This window comes from Mesoplodon densirostris, chromosome 2 (genome assembly GCF_025265405.1).
Source record: "Mesoplodon densirostris isolate mMesDen1 chromosome 2, mMesDen1 primary haplotype, whole genome shotgun sequence".
Taxonomy (NCBI): Eukaryota; Metazoa; Chordata; class Mammalia; order Artiodactyla; family Ziphiidae; genus Mesoplodon; species Mesoplodon densirostris.
This window is the reverse complement of record NC_082662.1, coordinates 141,261,613-141,279,235: the sequence shown is the minus strand read 5'-3', so window position 1 is coordinate 141,279,235 and position 17,623 is coordinate 141,261,613. Positions and strand designations below refer to the sequence as shown.

Below are 17,623 nucleotides of genomic sequence, written 5' to 3'. Positions count from 1 at the left end.
TTTTTTTTTGCAGTACACGGGCCTCTCACTGCTGTGGCCTCTCCCGTTGCGGAGCACAGGCTCTGGACGCGCAGGCTCAGCGGCCATGGCTCACGGACCCAGCCGCTCCACAGCATGTGGGATCTTCCCGGGGGGCACGAACCCGTGTCCCCTGCATTGGCAGGCGGACTCTCAACAACTGCGCCATCAGGGAAGCCCGAGTCTATTGTTTTTAATGAATGCATTTATAAAGGCTTTCTTCCTAATAAATTCAATGCATATATTTTTCTTATGAATTTAAGTACATATATAGAGATCTTTAGGGAACATTTTCACTGTAAGGTGTCATTAAACATTTTTTGAAAGCCATTTACTTTTTTGCCAATATTTTAGCATTTTAAGATTTTTGTTAATTTCACTAAATGACCAATTTACTACAGCTACCAAATTACTGACTTACTGACAACTTACAATTTTTTTTTCTTGGGAAGATTTTAATGCTTTTGAAAATTTCTGTTAGCTTTGAGTTGTCTGGTTTTCATCATGTACAACTTGTCTTTGAGACAGCTCTCTCTGGTTTAGAGGTAGGTGGTAGAGAGAGAGAGAGGGCTTCTAAGGAGCACGGAAAGGAGAACTGGATGAAGGTGGTCAATGGTCCCACTTTTCCTGCAGCTGTCCCAGTTTTAGTACTGAAAGCCTCACATCCTGGAAGACCCCCTCAATCCCAAGCAAACAGATGGTTACCCTGTGCTGGAGAAGGGGGGCAGTGTGAAGATTTTTATTTCTTCACACTTTTAGACCAGGCTGATTTATTCCATATACATTCAACATTAATTGTTGTAAACAAATTTGTTATTATGTTGATTGAATTTTTGGCAGAACTGAAGTCATGAATAGGGCATGTAGGATGTGGCGTAGGGTTATGTGAGTATGCAGGTAGCAGGAGGTGGGGTTGGAAGAGTGGAATGATCACAAGTTTTAGAAAGTTAAGAATCTGACTTGAGTCTTCACTCAGTCAAAGAGTTAAGCTTCTGCATACAGTATGAGGGATACCATAAGCTTCTCCCCGCCAAGGAGCACGGTGACAGCCTTGGGAAAAATAGTGAGAAAATTGCTTTGACTTAAGTGGGCATCTGCTGACAATTAGTATAATTGAGGGTGAATATGAAACCATCTCAATCTATGTCAGGTTTTAGAGTAAAAAGTGAAATCCTGTATTTTACTGAAAGTTAATTTCATATATCACTTTAGATATAAGGACTATCTTTTAAGTAAACTAAGGGTATGTGAAGTTTTTCCCATTTATGGGGTAAAAACAGCCCAATAAGGCTATTAAAGATGTCTCTGGTTAATGAATGACCAGAACCAAGATACACACCAGCAATGTTTCTCTCTCTCCCCCACTTCCTTCCTTCCTTCCTTCCTTCCTTCCTTCCTCCCTCCCTCCCTCCCTTTCTCTTTTCCTTTCTTCCTCTCTCTCTTTCTTTCTTTCTTCCTTTCTTTCTTTTTGGTGGCAAAACTGATGCTTTGAAAATTTTGAATTGACCCAATGGATTATTGTTCTTGGTGATAGTTGCCATAAGAAACTTACATAGATATAAATGGACATATAAGTAAATAAAAGATAAGTAAATAAAAGATCGATAGATATAACTCCTTTTCTCTGTCTCATCATTTCTCGCTTTTCTTTCATTTGCTTCCACTTCCCTAGTTCTTCTGCCATTTCCTTGTTCATATCATCTCCGTCGGCTCACTTGGCCAATTGCAGTAATCTTCTAAATCAATCTTCCTGTCTCTTCTCTCTGCCTCTTTCAGTCTATCTTGTCCAACTCTGTCACAGTGATCCCTCAAAACCACAGCAATCATGTCACTCAAAACAAAGAAAAATCAGTGGCTGTCCATTTCCTAGGACCAAACTCCTGATCTTGGCACTGAAAACTCAATAAATCCCAGTTCTAATCAGTCCTTCTATCTTTCACTATTTTTTCCCTATCACACATTCCTTACGTGCCAAACAAATAGAAGTACTAAGTACTGTTGCCCAGAAATAACCTTTACCTTCTATACCTCACTGCTGTATCTTTCTCAGTTTTCACTTCTGGCATAAAATGTCTTGCATCCAATGCTCCAAATTTCTTAGCAACATCTGCTACCTCAGATGCAGCCACATCCATAAAGCCCACTCCCTTCTCTCTACCTGGAAATAACTGACCTCCTGAATATGCTCCTGAAGCAGATAATATATGCTATATTTTACTGCAAATATTTGTGCTTAATGTCTCTTCTTGTACATTCAGTTATAATCTCCTTGAAGGGATGGTTCTCATGTTTTTTCCTAGTGATTATGACAAGTGGGAATTCAATAACTATTTATTAAGATGAGTTCTTTCAACAGAGAAATATTGAGGAAACATCAGATTATGTGTCCACCAAGAGTTCCACATGGGGCCCCTGATACAAAAGGGAATATGGGAGCCAGGCCCTTCTCTGGGCTGTGGAGAGTCTCTGATCCAACTCTGTTCCAAATGACCTTGGTCGCTGCTCTGTTGGCAACTGTTCTTGGTGAGTAATGGGAAGACAAGGTCAGATTGTTACTATACAGCTGAGTTCATCAACACATCCTAATAAGAAATGACTAATAGATACCTATCTTTAACATTGTAGAGTGTATTTGACCACCTGAAATTTAGGGAAATTTGCTATAATCCCCCTTCCCCCCAAAAAAGGTTTATTTATGGTCACTTTTGCTACTCCCTTTTAGAACTTTCTCTCCAGGAACTCTTCAAACAATCTAACCTCAAAGCAAATCGTGACTTGGAATAAACACATATTATCTGCCACCTGACCATGAAGAGCTTTCATTGCCTGTGTGGATCTTCAGAAAGTAGTGGGATGGGTGTAATTGTGCTGGGGCTCCTGCCCCTTTATTTAATTATTCCCATGGAAATAGAATTAAGACTTTATGTTTTAAGAACTTAATGCATCTCTACCTTGTGATGTTTTTTGAAAAACACCTGATTTTCAAATAAGCAGTCTATTCAAAATCCAAAAGGTCCAAAAGGACATAAAGGAAATATCTCCTCCTTCCTGACTCCTGAGGCAACTAATCTTATATAATGCTATTATTAATAAAAGATATATTTTTGCTCAGGCAAGAAGATAGGATTATATGGCATGGTATAGATGCCAATGTTCTGAGTAGGTAGATTGGGGAATCTAATAGCATGATGAAATTCAGGTCTGTTCATCCATTTTCTGACAAATTATCACATATACAGGAGAGGATGGATGAATTTTTCTGCCTTTTTCCATTATTATTGTCATCACCATCAAGTAACAAACATGGATTATGGATTGTTCACTGTGTTCATTGAACAGTGGGATAATAGGAGTCATGAGGAAGGAGAAAAGCATGATCTCTGTTCTAAATGTCTTACTACTGAATAACTGAGATGCTGTGTCCCAAGCTATAACTTGATTCTCCTCGTCATTTTGGTATCCAGGCAATTGTGGTCCTCCACCTTATTTACCGTTTGCTTCTCCGATAAAGAAGTTGTATGACACAGACTTCAAAAGTGGAACTACACTGAGATACACCTGCCATCCTGGCTATAGTAAAATCAGTTCAAGTTTAGTTACTTGTAATGGTAAAGGCTCATGGGACTATAGTGCTTTTTGTGCTAGTAAGTATCAACATTTGTTTTCTCACCTGTACTTTTGTTTTATTTGGGCAAGTTATCTTAGGAACTTAATAAATTCTTTAATTCAAATGAAAATCTTTGATCAACGTAGTCTTCAAAATTAACATTACCTACAGTATATGGAGAAAGTCAGTTTGGAATATACACTGAGATATTTTTCTAACAGTAAATATATAGAATCTATTTCCCTTTTTTCCTTCTGTTTCCCTGTGACCAAGGGCATATATTTTTGAGAACATACATTTGTGTGGATAACTGGTCCATATAGCACATCCTTTATTATCACACTTATCTAATTGAGCAAGCAAATCTGAGCACATTTTTTTCTTCTTTTTAAAATGTATTCAAAAAATGGAATAAATGTTTACACTTACTTTTCCTCAAAATAAAAAATTCAATAAGTCAGGATCAAAAATAAGCATTGAAAAAATTTTCTGGCTTTATGTGGAAGCAGAAGTTAAAGCCAATCAATCAGGTTTTCTCCCCCCTAGTTTTGTCAGTAATTGTATTCATTAGTCATTATTTTCATTTTCCTCCTAGAGAAACAATGCAGAAACCTAGAAGACTTACCCAATGGGAAAGTGGAAGTTAAGACAGATTTTCTTTTTGGTTCAACTATAGAATTCAGCTGCTCAGAGGGGTAAGTATAAGGTAATCCAGAAGCAATACTTTTCTTTTCAATTAGTTTTTATAAGTAGGTAAACATTCTCATGTTTCAAAAATAAAATGATGTAAAAAGGTATACATCCAGAACTTTCACTTCCACTCCATCTCATTCCTCTCTGCCCTCTGACAACAAGTGACTTTAGTTTCTGATTTTTCTTTTTGTGTTTACATATGTAAATACAAGTGAGTACACATATTTTTATTAATATTTTGTCTCCTTTATCAACACAGAAGACAGCAGACTGCTTATGTTAGTTTGAACCTTGCTTTTATTTTGGTCACTTAACAATATTGCCATGGATTGAATATTTGTATCCTCCCCAAATTTATATGTTGAACCCTAATCCCCAGTGTGATGGTATTTGGAGATAAGGCCTTAGGAAGTTAATTAAGTCATGGGAGTGGAGCCCACATGATGGGATTAGTGCCAATATAAGAAGAAACACAGAGCTAGTTTCCTTTCTCTTTGTTTCCACCATGTGAGGACCCAGCAAGATGACTGCCATTTACAAATCAGGAGGAGGGCTTTTATCAGAACCTGATCATGCTGGTACACTGATCTCCGACTTCCAGAACTGTGAAAGATAAATTTCTGTTGTTTAAGCAACCAGTCTATGATATTCTGTCATAGCAACTCAGACTGAGATAAATATGTACTGGAGATCTTTGATATTCATGTACTGTTTCCTCATTTTGTGTATGTATGTTTACAGCTATATAGTTTTCCAATGCATGTATCATAGCTTATCATAGTTTATTTAATGGTTCCTATTGATAGACTTTTGTGAGTTTCCACTCTTTTGCTGTTACACACAATGTCCCGATGCCTAATTTTCTGTACATGTTATTTTACATGCATGCAGTTAGGTCTGTAGGATAAATTCCCAGAGGTAGGGTGGCTGGATCACAGAGAAGGTACTTTAAAATACTGATAAATATTGCCAAATTTCTCTTCATAGACTTTGTACAATTTTGTAATGTAAACAAATGTCTATTTCTACACCACCTCTACAATTGAGTATTTTCTCAAACTTTTGAATTTTTGCCTATTTAGATGGGAAAATAAAACTTCTGTGTAATTTTTAAAAACTTACTAATTTGAGATGTGTAGATTGATATGCAGTTATAAGAAAAAGAGAGATTCTATATACCATTTTTTTCCAGTTTGCCCCAATGGTAACATCTTGCATGACTGTAGTACAGTATCACAATCAAGAAATCAACATTGATATAATCCATTCACCTTATTCAGATTTCATTTCTCTGAGTGTGTGTGTGTTTAATGCTATGCAATTTTATCATGTGTGTAGATACGTGTGACCATTACTGTGGTCAAGATTCAGAACAGTTCCATTATGAGGATCCTTGTGTTATCCTTATATAGACAACTCCCTCCCTCCCCTTTCCCTAACCTCTGGCAACCACTAATCCATTCTCCATTTCTATAATTTTGTTATTTTGAAAATGCTATATAAATGGAATCACATACATAGCATGTCATCTTTTGAGGCTGACCTATCACTCAACATAATTCTCTTGAAATTCTTCCAAGTTGTTATGTTTGGATACTTTGTTCTGCTTTTTGCTGAGACAATATTCCATGGAATGAAATTTGTTTAGCCATTCACATGTTGAAGTATACTTGGGTTGTTTCATTTTTGACCCTTAGGAATAAAGATGCTATAAACATTTACATACAGGTTTGTGTGTGTGTGTGTGTGTGTGCGTGTGTGTGTGTGTGTGTGTGTGTGAATGTAAGTCTTCATTTTTATCTTTCTGGGATAAATGCCTAGGTAGGTCACATAGTAGTTACATGTTTAGTTTTTTAAGAAACTGCCTGTTTTCCAGAGAGGTTGAATCATCTTATGTTCCCATCAGCAATGTAAGACTGATCCATAACATCCACACCAGCATTTGGTGCTGCCATTTATTTTAGCCATTCTTTTAGGTGTGTAGTAATATCTATTGTGGTTTTCATTTGTATTTCTGTAATAGCCAATGATGTTGAATATCTTTTTATGTGCTTTTTTGCCATTTGTATCCTCTTCAGTGATATACCTGTTCACATATTTTGCCCACTTTCTAATTGGATTATTTGGCTTTTACTGCTGAGTTTCAAGAGTTTTCTTTTTTCTTTTTCTTTTTTAATATATTCCAGATACTCGTCCTTTGTTGGATATGTGGCTTGCAGGTGTTTTCCTCCAGTCTGTAGCCTGTTTTTTCTTTTTTTTTCTTTACATCTTTATTGGAGTATAATTGCTTTACAATGGTGTGTTAGTTTCTGCTTTATAACAAAGTGAATCAGTTATACATATACATATGTTCCCATATCTCTTCCCTCTTGTGCCTCCTTCCCTCCCACCCTCCCTATCCCACCCCTCTAGGTGGTCACAAAGCACCGAGCTGATCTCCCTGTGCTATGTGGCTGCTTCTGACTAGCTATCTATCTTACGTTTGGTAGTATATATATGTCCATGCCACTCTCTCACTTTGTCACAGCTTACCCTTCCCCCTCCCCATATCCTCAAGTCCATTCTCTAGTAGGTCTGTGCCTTTATTTCCGTCTTGCCCCTACGTTCTTCAGAACCTTTTTTTTTTTTTTTAGATTCCATATATATGTGTTAGCATATGGTATTTGTTTTTCTCTTTCTGACTTACTTCACTCTGTATGACAGACTCTAGGTCCATCCACCTCACTACGTATCACTCAATTTCATTTCTTTTTATGGCTGAGTAATATTCCATTGTATATATGTACCACATCTTCTTTATCCATTCATCTGTTGATGGACACTTAAGTTGCTTCCATGTCCTGGCTATTGTAAATAGAGCTGCAATGGACATTAGGGTGCATGCATGTTTTTGAATTATGGTTTTCTCTGGGTATATGCCCAGTAGTGGGATTGCTGGGTCATATGGTAATTTTATTTTTAGTTCTTTAAGGAACCTCCATACTGTTCTCCATAGTGGCTGTAACAATTTACATTCCCACCAACTGTGAAGGAGGGGTCCCTTTTTTCCACACCCTCTCCAGCATGTGTTGTTTGTAGATTTTCTGATGATACCAATTCTAACTGGTGTGATGTGATACCTCATTGTAGTTTTGATTTGCATTTCTCTAATAATTAGTGATGTTGAGCAGCTTTTCATGTGCTTCTTGGCCATCTGTACGTGTTCTTTGGAGAAATGTCTATTTAGGTCTTCTGCCCATTTTTGGATTGGGTTGTTTGTTTCTTTAATATTGAGCTGCATGAGCTGTTTATATATTTTGGAGATTAATCCTTTGTCCGTTGATTCATTTGCAAATATTTTCTCCCATTCTGAGGGTTGTCTTTTCATCTTGTTTATGGTTTCCTTTGCTGTGCAAAAGTTTTTAAATTTCATTAGGTCCCATTTGTTTATTTCTGTTTTTATTTCCATTACTCTAGGAGGTGGATCAAAAAAGACCTTGCTGTGGTTTATGTCAAAGAGTGTTCTTCCTATGTTTTCCTATAAGACTTTTATAGTGTCTGGTCCCACATTTAGGTCTCAAATCCATTTTGAGTTTATTTTTGTGTATGGTGTTAGGAAGTGTTCTAATTTCATTCTTTTACATGTAGCTGTCCAGTTTTCCCAACACCACTTATGGAAGAGACTGTCTTTTCTCCATTGTACATCTTTACCTCCTTTGTCATAGATTAGTTGACCATGGGCGCGTGGGTTTATCTCTGGGCTTCCTGTCTTGTTCCATTGACCTATGTTTCTGCTTTTGTGCCAGTACCATATTTTCTTGATTACTGTAGCTTTGTAGTATAGTCTGAAGTCAGGGAGTCTGATTCCTCCAGCTCGGTTTTTTTCCCTCAAGACTGCTTTGGCTATTCAGGGTCTTTTGTGTCTCCATACAAATTTTAAGATGAGTTGTTCTAGTTCAGTAAAAAATGCCATTGGTAATTTGATAGAGATTGCATTGAATCTCTAGATTGCTTTGGGTAGTACAGTCATTTTCACAATATTGATTCTTCCAATTCAAGAACATGGAATATCTCTCTATCTGTTGGTATCATCTTTAATTTGTTTCATCAGTGTCTTACAGTTTTCTGCATACAGGATTTTTGTCTCTCTAGGTAGGTTTATTCCTAGGCATTTTATTCTTTTTTTTTGCAATGGTAATTGGGAGTGTTTCCCTAATTTCTCTTTCATATTTTTCATCATTAGTGTAGAGGAATGCAAGAGATTTCTGTGCATTAATTTTGTATCCTGCAACTTTACCAAATTCATTGATTAGCTCTAGCAGTTTTCTGGTGGCATCTTTAGGATTCTCTATGTATAGTATCATGTCATCTGCAAACTGTGACAGTTTTGCTTCTTCTTTTCCAATTTTTATTCCTTTTATTTCTTTTTCTTCTCTGATTGCCATGGCTAGGACTTCCAAAACTCTGTTGAATAATACTGGTGAGAGTGGACGTCCTTGTCATTTTCCTCACCTTAGAGGAAATGCTTTCAGTTTATCACCATTGATAATGATGTTTGCTTTGGATTTGTCATATATGGCCTTTATTAGGTTGAAGTAGGTTCCCTGTATGCCCACTTTCTGGGAGTTTTTATCATATAAATGGGTATTGAATTGTGTCGAAAGCTTTTTCTGCATCTATTAAGGTGATCACATGTTTTTTCTTCTTCAATTTGTTAATATGGTGTATCACATGGATTGATTTGCATATATTAAAGAATCCTTGCATCCCTGGGATAAATCCCACTTGATTGTGGTCTATGACCTTTTCATGTGTTGTTGGATTCTGTTTGCTAGTATTTTTTTGAGGATTTTTGCATCTATATTCATCAGTTATATTGGTCTGTAATTTTCTTTTTTGTAGTATCTGTCTGGTTTTGGTATCAGGGTGATGATGGCCTCATAGAATGAGTTTGGGAGTGTTCCTTTCTCTGCAATTTTTTGGAAGAGTTTGAGAAGGATGGGTGTTAGCTCTTCTCTAAATGTTTGATAGAATTCACCTGTGAAGCCATCTGGTCCTGGACTTTTGTTTGTTGGATGATTTTTAATCACAGTTTCAATTTCAGTGCTTGTGATTAGTCTGTTCATATTTTCTGTTTCTTCCTGCTTCAGTCTTGGAAGGTTATATCTTTCTAAGATTTTGTCCATTTCTTCCAGGTTGTCCATTTTATTGGCATAGATTTGCTTGTAGTAGTCTCTTAGGATGCTCTGTATTTCTGTAGTGTCTGTTGTAACTTCTTTTTCATTTCTAATTTTTTTGATTCCAGTTCTCTCCCTCTTTTTCTTGAGAAGTCTGGCTAATGGTTTATCCATTTTATTTATCTTCTCAAAGAACCAGCTTTAAGTTTTAATGATCTTTGCTATTGTTTTCTTTCTTTCTATTTCATTTATTTCTGCTCTGATCATTATGATTTCTTTCCTTCTGCTAACTTTGGGTTTTGTGTGTTCATTTAGGTGTAAGGTTAGATTGTTTATTTGAGATTTTTCTTGTTTCTTGTGGTAGGCTTGTATAGCTATTACTTCCCTCTTAGAACTGCTTTTGCTGCATCCCATAGGCTTTGGATTGTTGTGTTTTCATTGTCATTTCTCCCTAGGTATTTCTTGATTTCCTCCTTGAGTTCTTCAGTGATCTCTTGGTTATTTAATAATGTATTGTTAAGCCTCCATATGTTTGTGTTTTTTACGTTTTTTCCCCTGTAATTGATTTCTAATCTCATAGCGTTTTGGTCAGAAAAGATGCTTGATATTTCAATTTTCTTAAAATTACTGAGGCTTGATTTGTGACCCAAGATGTGATCTATCCTGGAGAATATTTCCTGCGCACTTGCAAAGAAAGTGTAATCTGCTATTTTTGGATGGAATGTCCTATAAATATCAATTAAGTCTATCTTGTCTTTTGTGTCATTTACAGCTTGTGTTTCCTTATTAATTTTCTGTTTGGATGATCTGTGCATTGGTGTAAGTGAGGTGTTAACCTCCCCCACTCTTACTGTGTTACTGCTGATTTCCTCTTTTATCACTGTTAGCAGTTGCCTTATGTATTGAGGTGCTCCTCTGTTGGGTGCATATATATTTATAATTGTTATATCTTCTTTTTGGATTGATCCCTTGATCATTACTTTTTGTCCTTCCTTGTCTCTTGTAACATTCTTTATTTTAAAGTCTATTTTGTCTGATATGAGAATTGCTACTCCAGCTTTCTTTTGATTCCCATTTGCATGGATTATCTTTTTCCATCCCCTCACTTTCAGTCTGTATGTGTCACTAGGTCTGAAGTTGGTCTCTTGTAGACAGCATATATATGGGTCTTGATTTTGTATCTATTCAACAAGCCTTTGTTTGGTTGGTGAATTTAATCCATTCACGTTTAAGGAATTATTGATATGTATGTTCCTATTACCATTTTCTTAATTGTTTTGGGTTTGTTTTTGTAGGTCTTTTTCTTCTCTTGTGTTTCCCACTTAGAGAAGTTCCTTTAGCATTTGTTGTAGAGCTTGCTTGGTGGAGCTGAATTCTCTTAGCTTTTGCTTGTCTGTAAAGCTTTTGATTTCTCTGTCGAATCTGAATGAGATCCTTGCTGGGTAGAGTAATCTTGGTTGTAGGTTCTTCCTTTTCATCACTTTAAATATATTGTTCCACTCCCTTCTGGCTTGTAGAGTTTTTGCTGAGAAATCAGCTGTTAACCTTTTGGGAGTTCCCTTGTATGTTATTTGTTGTTTTCCCCTTGCAGCTTTCAATAATTTTCTTTGTCTTTAATTTTTGCCCATTTGATTACTATGTTTCTTTGCGTGTTTCTCCTTGGGTTTAACCTGTATGGGACTCTCTGTGCTTCCTGGACTTGGGTGGCTATTTCCTTTCCCATGTTAGGGAAGTTTACCACTATAATCTCTTCAAATACTTTCTTAGGTCCTTTCTCTCTCTCTTCTCCTTCTGGGACCACTATAGTGGGGATGTTGTTACATTTAATGTTGTCCCAGAGGTCTCTTAGGCTGTCTTCATTTGTTTTCATTCTTTTTTTTTTCCCTCTGTGCTGCAGCAGTGAATGCCACCATGTGTCTTCCTGGTCACTTATCTGTTCTTCTGCCTCAGTTATTCTGCTACTGATTCCTTCTAGTGTAGTTTTTATTTCAATTATTGTATTGTTCATCTCTGTTTGTTTGTCCTTTAATTCTTCTAGATCTTTGTTAAACATTTCTTGCATCTGTTCGATCTTTGCCTCCATTCTTTTTCCGAGGTCCTGGATCATCTTCACTATCATTATTCTGAATTCTTTTTCTGGAAAGTTGCCTATCTCCCCTTCATTTAGTTGTTTTTCTGGGTTTTTTTCTTTTTCCTTCATCTAGTACCTAGCCCTCTGTCTTTTCTTCTTGTCTATCTTTCTGTGAATGTGGTTTTTGTTCCACAGGTTGCAGGATTGTAGTTTTCTTGCTTCTGCTGTCTGCCCTTCCTTCATTTCTTTTCATTTATTTCTCATCTGATCTTTATGAGTTCTTTCCTTCTGCTAACTTTGGGGTTTTTTTGTTCTTTTTTCTCTACTTGCTTTTGGTATAAGATTAGGTTGCTTATTTGAGATGTTTCTTATTTCTTGTGGTAGGATTATATTGTTATAAACTCTCCTCTTAGAACTTCTTTTGCTGCATCTCATAGGTTTGGGGTAATTGTGTTTTCATTGTCATTTGTTTATAGGTATTTTTAAAATTTCCTCTCTGATTTCTTCAGTAATCTCTTTGTCATTAAGTAGTGTATTGTTCAGCCTCCGTGTGTTTGTATTTTTTTACAGATTTTTACCTGTAATTGATATCTAGCTTCATAGTGTTGTGGTCTGAAATGATACTTGATACGATTTCAATTTTCTTAAATTTACCAAGTCTTGATTTGTGACCCAGGCTACGATCTATCCTGGAGAATGTTCCATGAGCACTTGAGAAGAAAGTGTATTCTGTTGTTTTTGGATGGAATGTCCTATAAATATCAGTTAAGTCCATCTTATTTTATGTATCATTTAAAGCTTGTGTTTCCTTATTTATTTTCATTTTGGATGATCTGTCCATTGGTGAAAGTGGGGTGTTAAAGTTCCCTACTATGACTGTGTTACTGTTGACTTCCCCTTTTATGGCTGTTAGCATTTGCCTTATGTATTGAGGTGTGCCTATGTTGGGTGCATAAATATTTACAATTGTTATATCTTCTTCTTGGATCAATCCCTTGATCATCATGTAGGGTCCTTCTTTGGCTCTTGTAATAGTCTTTATTTTAAATTCTATTTTGTCTGATATGAGAATTGCTACTCCAGCTTTCTTCTGATTTCCATTTGCATGGAGTATCTTTTTCCATCTCCTCACTTTCAGTTTGTATGTGTCCCTAGGTCTGAAGTGGGTCTCTTATAGACAGCATATATACGGGTCTTGTTTTTGTATCCATTCAGCCAGTCTATGTGTTTTGGTTGGAGCATTTAATCCATTTACATTTAAGGTGATTATTGATATGTATGTTCCTATTACCATTTTCTTAATTATTTTGGGTTTGTTATTGGAGGTCTTTTCCTTCGCTTGTGTTTCCTGCCTAGAGAAGTTCCTTTAGCATTTGTTGTAAAGCTGGTTTGGTGGTACTGAATTCTCTTAGCTTTTGCTTGTTTGTAAAGGTTTTAATTTCTCTGTCAAATCTGAATGAGATCCTTGCTGGGTAGAGTAATCTTGGTTGTAGGTTTTTCCCTTTCATCACTTTAAATCTGTCCTGCCACTCCCTTCTGGCTTGCAGAGTTTCTGCTGAAAGATCAACTGTTAACCTTATGGGGATTCCCTTCTATGTTATTTGTTGTTTTTCTCTTGCTGCATTTAATATTTTTTCTTTGTATTTAATTTTTTTAATATTTTGATTAATATGTGTCTTGGCGGGTTTCTCCTTCGATTTTTCTTGTATGGGACTCTCTTCACTTCCTGCAGTTGATTAACTATTTCCTTCCCATATTAGGGAACTTTTCAACTATAATCTCTTCAAATATTTTCTCAGTCTCTTTATTTTCCTCTTCTTCTTCTGGATCCCCTATAATTCTAATGTTGGTGTGTTTAACATTGTCCCAGAATTCTCTGAGGCAGTCCTCAATTCTTTTCATTCTTTTTTCTTTATTCTGCTCTGCAGTAGTTATTTCCACTATTTTCTCTTCCAGGTCACTTATCAGTTCTTCTGCCTCAGTTATTCTGCTATTGATTCCCTGTAGAGAATTTTTAATTTCACTTATTGTGTTGTTCATCATTGTTTGTTTGCTCTTTAGTTCTCCCACATCCTTGTTAAACGTTTCTTGTATTTTCTCCATTCTATTTCCAAGATTTTGGATCATGTTTTCTATCATTACTCTGAATTCTTTTCCAGGTAGACTGCCTATTTCCTCTTCCTTTATTGGTCAGGTGAGTTTTTACCTTGCTCCTTAATGTGCTGTGTGTTTCTCTGTCTTCTCATTTTGCTTACCTTACTGTGTTTGGGGTCTCCTTTTCACAAGCTGGACATTCTTAATTCCTGTTGTTTTTGGTGTCTGCTCCCAGTGGCTAAGGTTGGTTCAGTGGGTTGTGTAGGTTTCCTGGTGGAGGGGACTGGTGCCTGTGTTCTGATCGATGAGGCTGGATCTTATCTTTCTGGTGTGCAGGACCATGTCCCTTGGTGTGACTAGGGGTGTCTGTGACCTTTTTATGATTTTAGGCAGCCTCTCTGCTAATGGGTGGGGTTTTGTTCCTGTCTTGTTAATTGTTTGGCATAGGGTGTCCAGCACTATAGCTTGCTGCATTGAATGGAGCTGCATCTTAGCTTTGAGTTGGAGATCTCTGGGAGAGCTTTTGCTGTTTGATATTACCTGGGGTCGGGAGGTCTCTGGTGAACCAATGTCCTGAACTCGACTCTCTCACCTCAGAGGCACAGGCCTGACACCTGGCCTGAGCACCAAGATCCTGTCAGCCACATGGCTCAGGAGAAAAGGGAGAAGAAAGAAAGAAAGAAAGAAAGAAAAAATAAAATGAAGTTATTAAAATAAAAAATAATTATTAAAAATAAAAAAGTTAAAAGAAAGAAAAAGAAAAGAAAGAAAGAAAGAAATAAGAGAGCAACCAAACCAAAAAACAAATCCACCAATGATAACACACACTAAAAACCGTACAAAAAAAAAAAAAAAGGACAGACAGGATCCTAGGACAAATGGTAAAAGCAAAGCTATACAGACAAAATCACACAAAGAAGCATACAGTGGGACACTCACAAAAAGAGAAAAAGGAAAAAAAAATATGTATCTATATATTAAAAAAAGGAAGAGAGCAACCAAATCAATAAACAAACCTACCAATGATAATAAACTCTAAATACTAAACTAAGATAAACATAAAACGAAAACCAAATTAGATGCAGATAGCAAACCCCAAGTCTACAGTTGCTTCCAAAATCCACTGTCTCAATTTTGGGATGATTTGTTGTCTATTCAGGTATTCCAGAAATGCAGGGTACATCACGTTGATTGTGGAGATTTTATCTGTTGCTCCTGAGGCTGCTGGGAGAAATTTCCCTTTCTCTTCTTTTTTCGCACAGCTCCCGGGGTTCAGCTTTGGATTTGGCCCCACCTCTGCGTGTAGTTCACCTGAGGGCATCTATTCTTCGCTCAGACAGGATGGGGTTAAAGTAGCAGCTGATTCGGGGGATCTGGCTCCCTCAGGCCGTGGGGAGGATAGGGTATAGAATGTGGGTTGAGCCTGCGGCAGCAGAGGCCCCAAGGCCGTGTGACATTGCAATAGCCTGAGGCACACAGTGTGTTCTCCCAGGGAAGTTTTCTGTGGATCACGGGACCCTGGCAGTGGCAGGCTACACAGGCTCCCGGGAGGGGAGGTGTGGATAGTGCCCTGTGCTTGCACACAGGCTTCTTGGTGGCTGCAGCAGCAGCCTTAGCATGTCATGTCCGTACCTGGGGTCTGTGCTGATAGCCGAGGCTTGTGCCCATCTCTGGAGCTCATTTAGGCGGTGCTCTGCATCCCCTCTCCTTGCTCACCCTGAAACAATGTTCTCTTGCCTCTTAGGCAGTTCCAGACTTTTCCCCGGAATCCCTCCTGGCTAGCTTTGGTGCACTAGCCCCCTTCAGGCTGTGTTCATGCAGCCAACCCCAGTCTTCTCCCTGGGATCTGATCTCCGAAGCCAGAGCCTCAGCTCCCAGCCCCCACCCATCTCAGCGGGTGAGCAGAAAAGCCTCTCAGGCTGGTGAGTGCTGGTCAGCAATGATCCTGCATGCAGGAATCTCTCCGCTTTCCCCTCTGCACCCCTATTCTTGCGCTCTCCTCCATGGATTCGAAGCTTCCCCCACCCCTTGTCTCCACCAGTGAAGGGGCTTCCCAGTGTGTGGAAACTTTCCTCCTTCACAGCTCCCTCCCAGAGGTTCAGGTCCTGTCCCTATTCTTTTGTCTTTGTTTTTTCTTTTGTCCTACCCAGGTACATGGGGAGTTTCTTGCCTTTTGGGAAGTCTGAGGTCTTCTGCCAGCATTCAGTAGGTGTTCTGTAGGAGTTGTTCTACATGTAGATGTATTTCTGACGTATTTGTGTGGAGGAAGGTGATCTCCACTTCTTACTCCTCCATCATCTTGAAGGTCTCTGCCTGGATTTTTTTTTTAATGTTTCTTATTCATCACTGTGCATATGATGACATAATTTTTCTTTTTTAACCTCTTGGTATAATGGACCACATTGATTAGTTTTCAAATATTAAACAAGTTTACCTCAAATAAGTTTCACTTGGATATGGGACATGATGCATCATTATTTTCTCATATTGTTATCTTGATTTCTAATATTTTGTTGAGGATTTTTGTGGATAATATTATGAGAGATATTCATCTATAGTTTTCTTTTTTAGTACTGTGTTTTTCTGAATTTGATATAAGGGTAATGACAGTCTTATAGAATGAGTTGAGAAGTCTTCCCTCCTCTTCAGTTTCTGGAAGAGATTGTGGAAAATTAATTTCTTTAAATGTTTCATAGAATTCTCCAATAAAACTATCTGGGCCTAGACATTTCTTTTTCTGTAATCTTTTAATTATGAAGTCAATGTCTTTAATAGTTTTAGGATTACTCAGATTGTTTATTTTGTTTTTGTTGAACTTTGTGTTTTTCAAAGGATTATCCTTTTTCTTTTAAGTTGTTGAATTTATGAACATAATATTGTTTATTCCCTTATTCTCCTTTCATTGGCTTCAGGATCTGTAGTGAAATTCCCCATTTCATTCATGATATTGGTGAGTTGTGTCTTTTATCTTTAGCAGTCTTACAAGAGATTTATCAATTTTATTGATTTTTTTAAAGAATCAACTTTTTGTTTTATTATTTTCTTATTGTTTCCTGTTTTAAACTTAAGGATTTCTGCTTTTGTTTCCTTTTTTTCTCCTTGCTTTGGGTTTATTTCTTCTTCTTTTTCAAGTTTTTTGAAGTAGGACTTTGGATTCCTGATTTGAGAACTTTTCTATTTTCCTATGTAAGCATTTATTGCTATAAATTTCCATTTCAGCACTACTTTAGCTGTGTACCACACGTTCTGTTATGTTTTATTTTCGTTTTTATTCCGTGTATTTTTAATTTCCTTTGAGACTTCCCTTTGACCATGGATTATTTAGAAGTATGTTGTTTAATTTTCAATTGTATGGAGATTTTTCTCTTGTCTTTCTGTTACTGGTTTCTAGTTTAATTCCATTACAGTCAGAACATACACACTCCATGATTTCAATTTTTAGGTGTTTGTTGATGTTTATTTTATGGCCCAAGATATAATTTATCCTGGTGAATTCCTCATGGGTGCTTGAGAAAAAAGGTGTATTTTGCTATTGTTGAATGTCTTCCCTCTATTTTTAATGTGCATTTTTCTATTTATGAGTGACATTGAGCATATTTCACGTATTTAAAAGATATTTATATTTATTTATGTGTAAACTGACATCAAGTCCTTTGTTTTTTTTCAATGTCTAACATGAATTACAATTTGTTTTCTCAATGTGTCATCTTTCCTTTGACTTGTCCTATAGTATTTTTTTCTTGCCAGACAAAAACTATATACTATATATGGTTAAATTTATCAATTTTTTTTAAAAGGGCTTTTGGATTTGAGTTATAGTCAAAAGGCCTTCCTCGCTTGAAGATTATAACATAATTACCTACAATTATTCAACTACTTTTATGGTTTAATGTTACCTGATACAGACAGCTCAGATGCATTAACCGATGTGTCTTTCCCTAGATGGATTTCATGTTGTCTTGCCATGGTTAATCCATTAAATTG

The 17,623-nt window shown here is 36.9% G+C and overlaps 1 protein-coding gene across 1 annotated transcript in view; it reads left to right on the top strand.

Moving 5' to 3' along the window:
* The first annotated feature begins 2,399 nt into the window (after window positions 1-2,399).
* The window catches only part of LOC132476356 (zona pellucida sperm-binding protein 3 receptor-like), a 57,443-nt gene continuing 42,219 nt past the window's right edge, over window positions 2,400-17,623 (top strand). Inside the window, exons 1-3 of the mRNA XM_060078254.1 lie at window positions 2,400-2,541; window positions 3,483-3,662; window positions 4,221-4,320. Of these exons, the coding sequence (XP_059934237.1) occupies window positions 2,400-2,541; window positions 3,483-3,662; window positions 4,221-4,320 (422 nt within the window). The remainder of the gene's footprint in view (window positions 2,542-3,482; window positions 3,663-4,220; window positions 4,321-17,623) is intronic.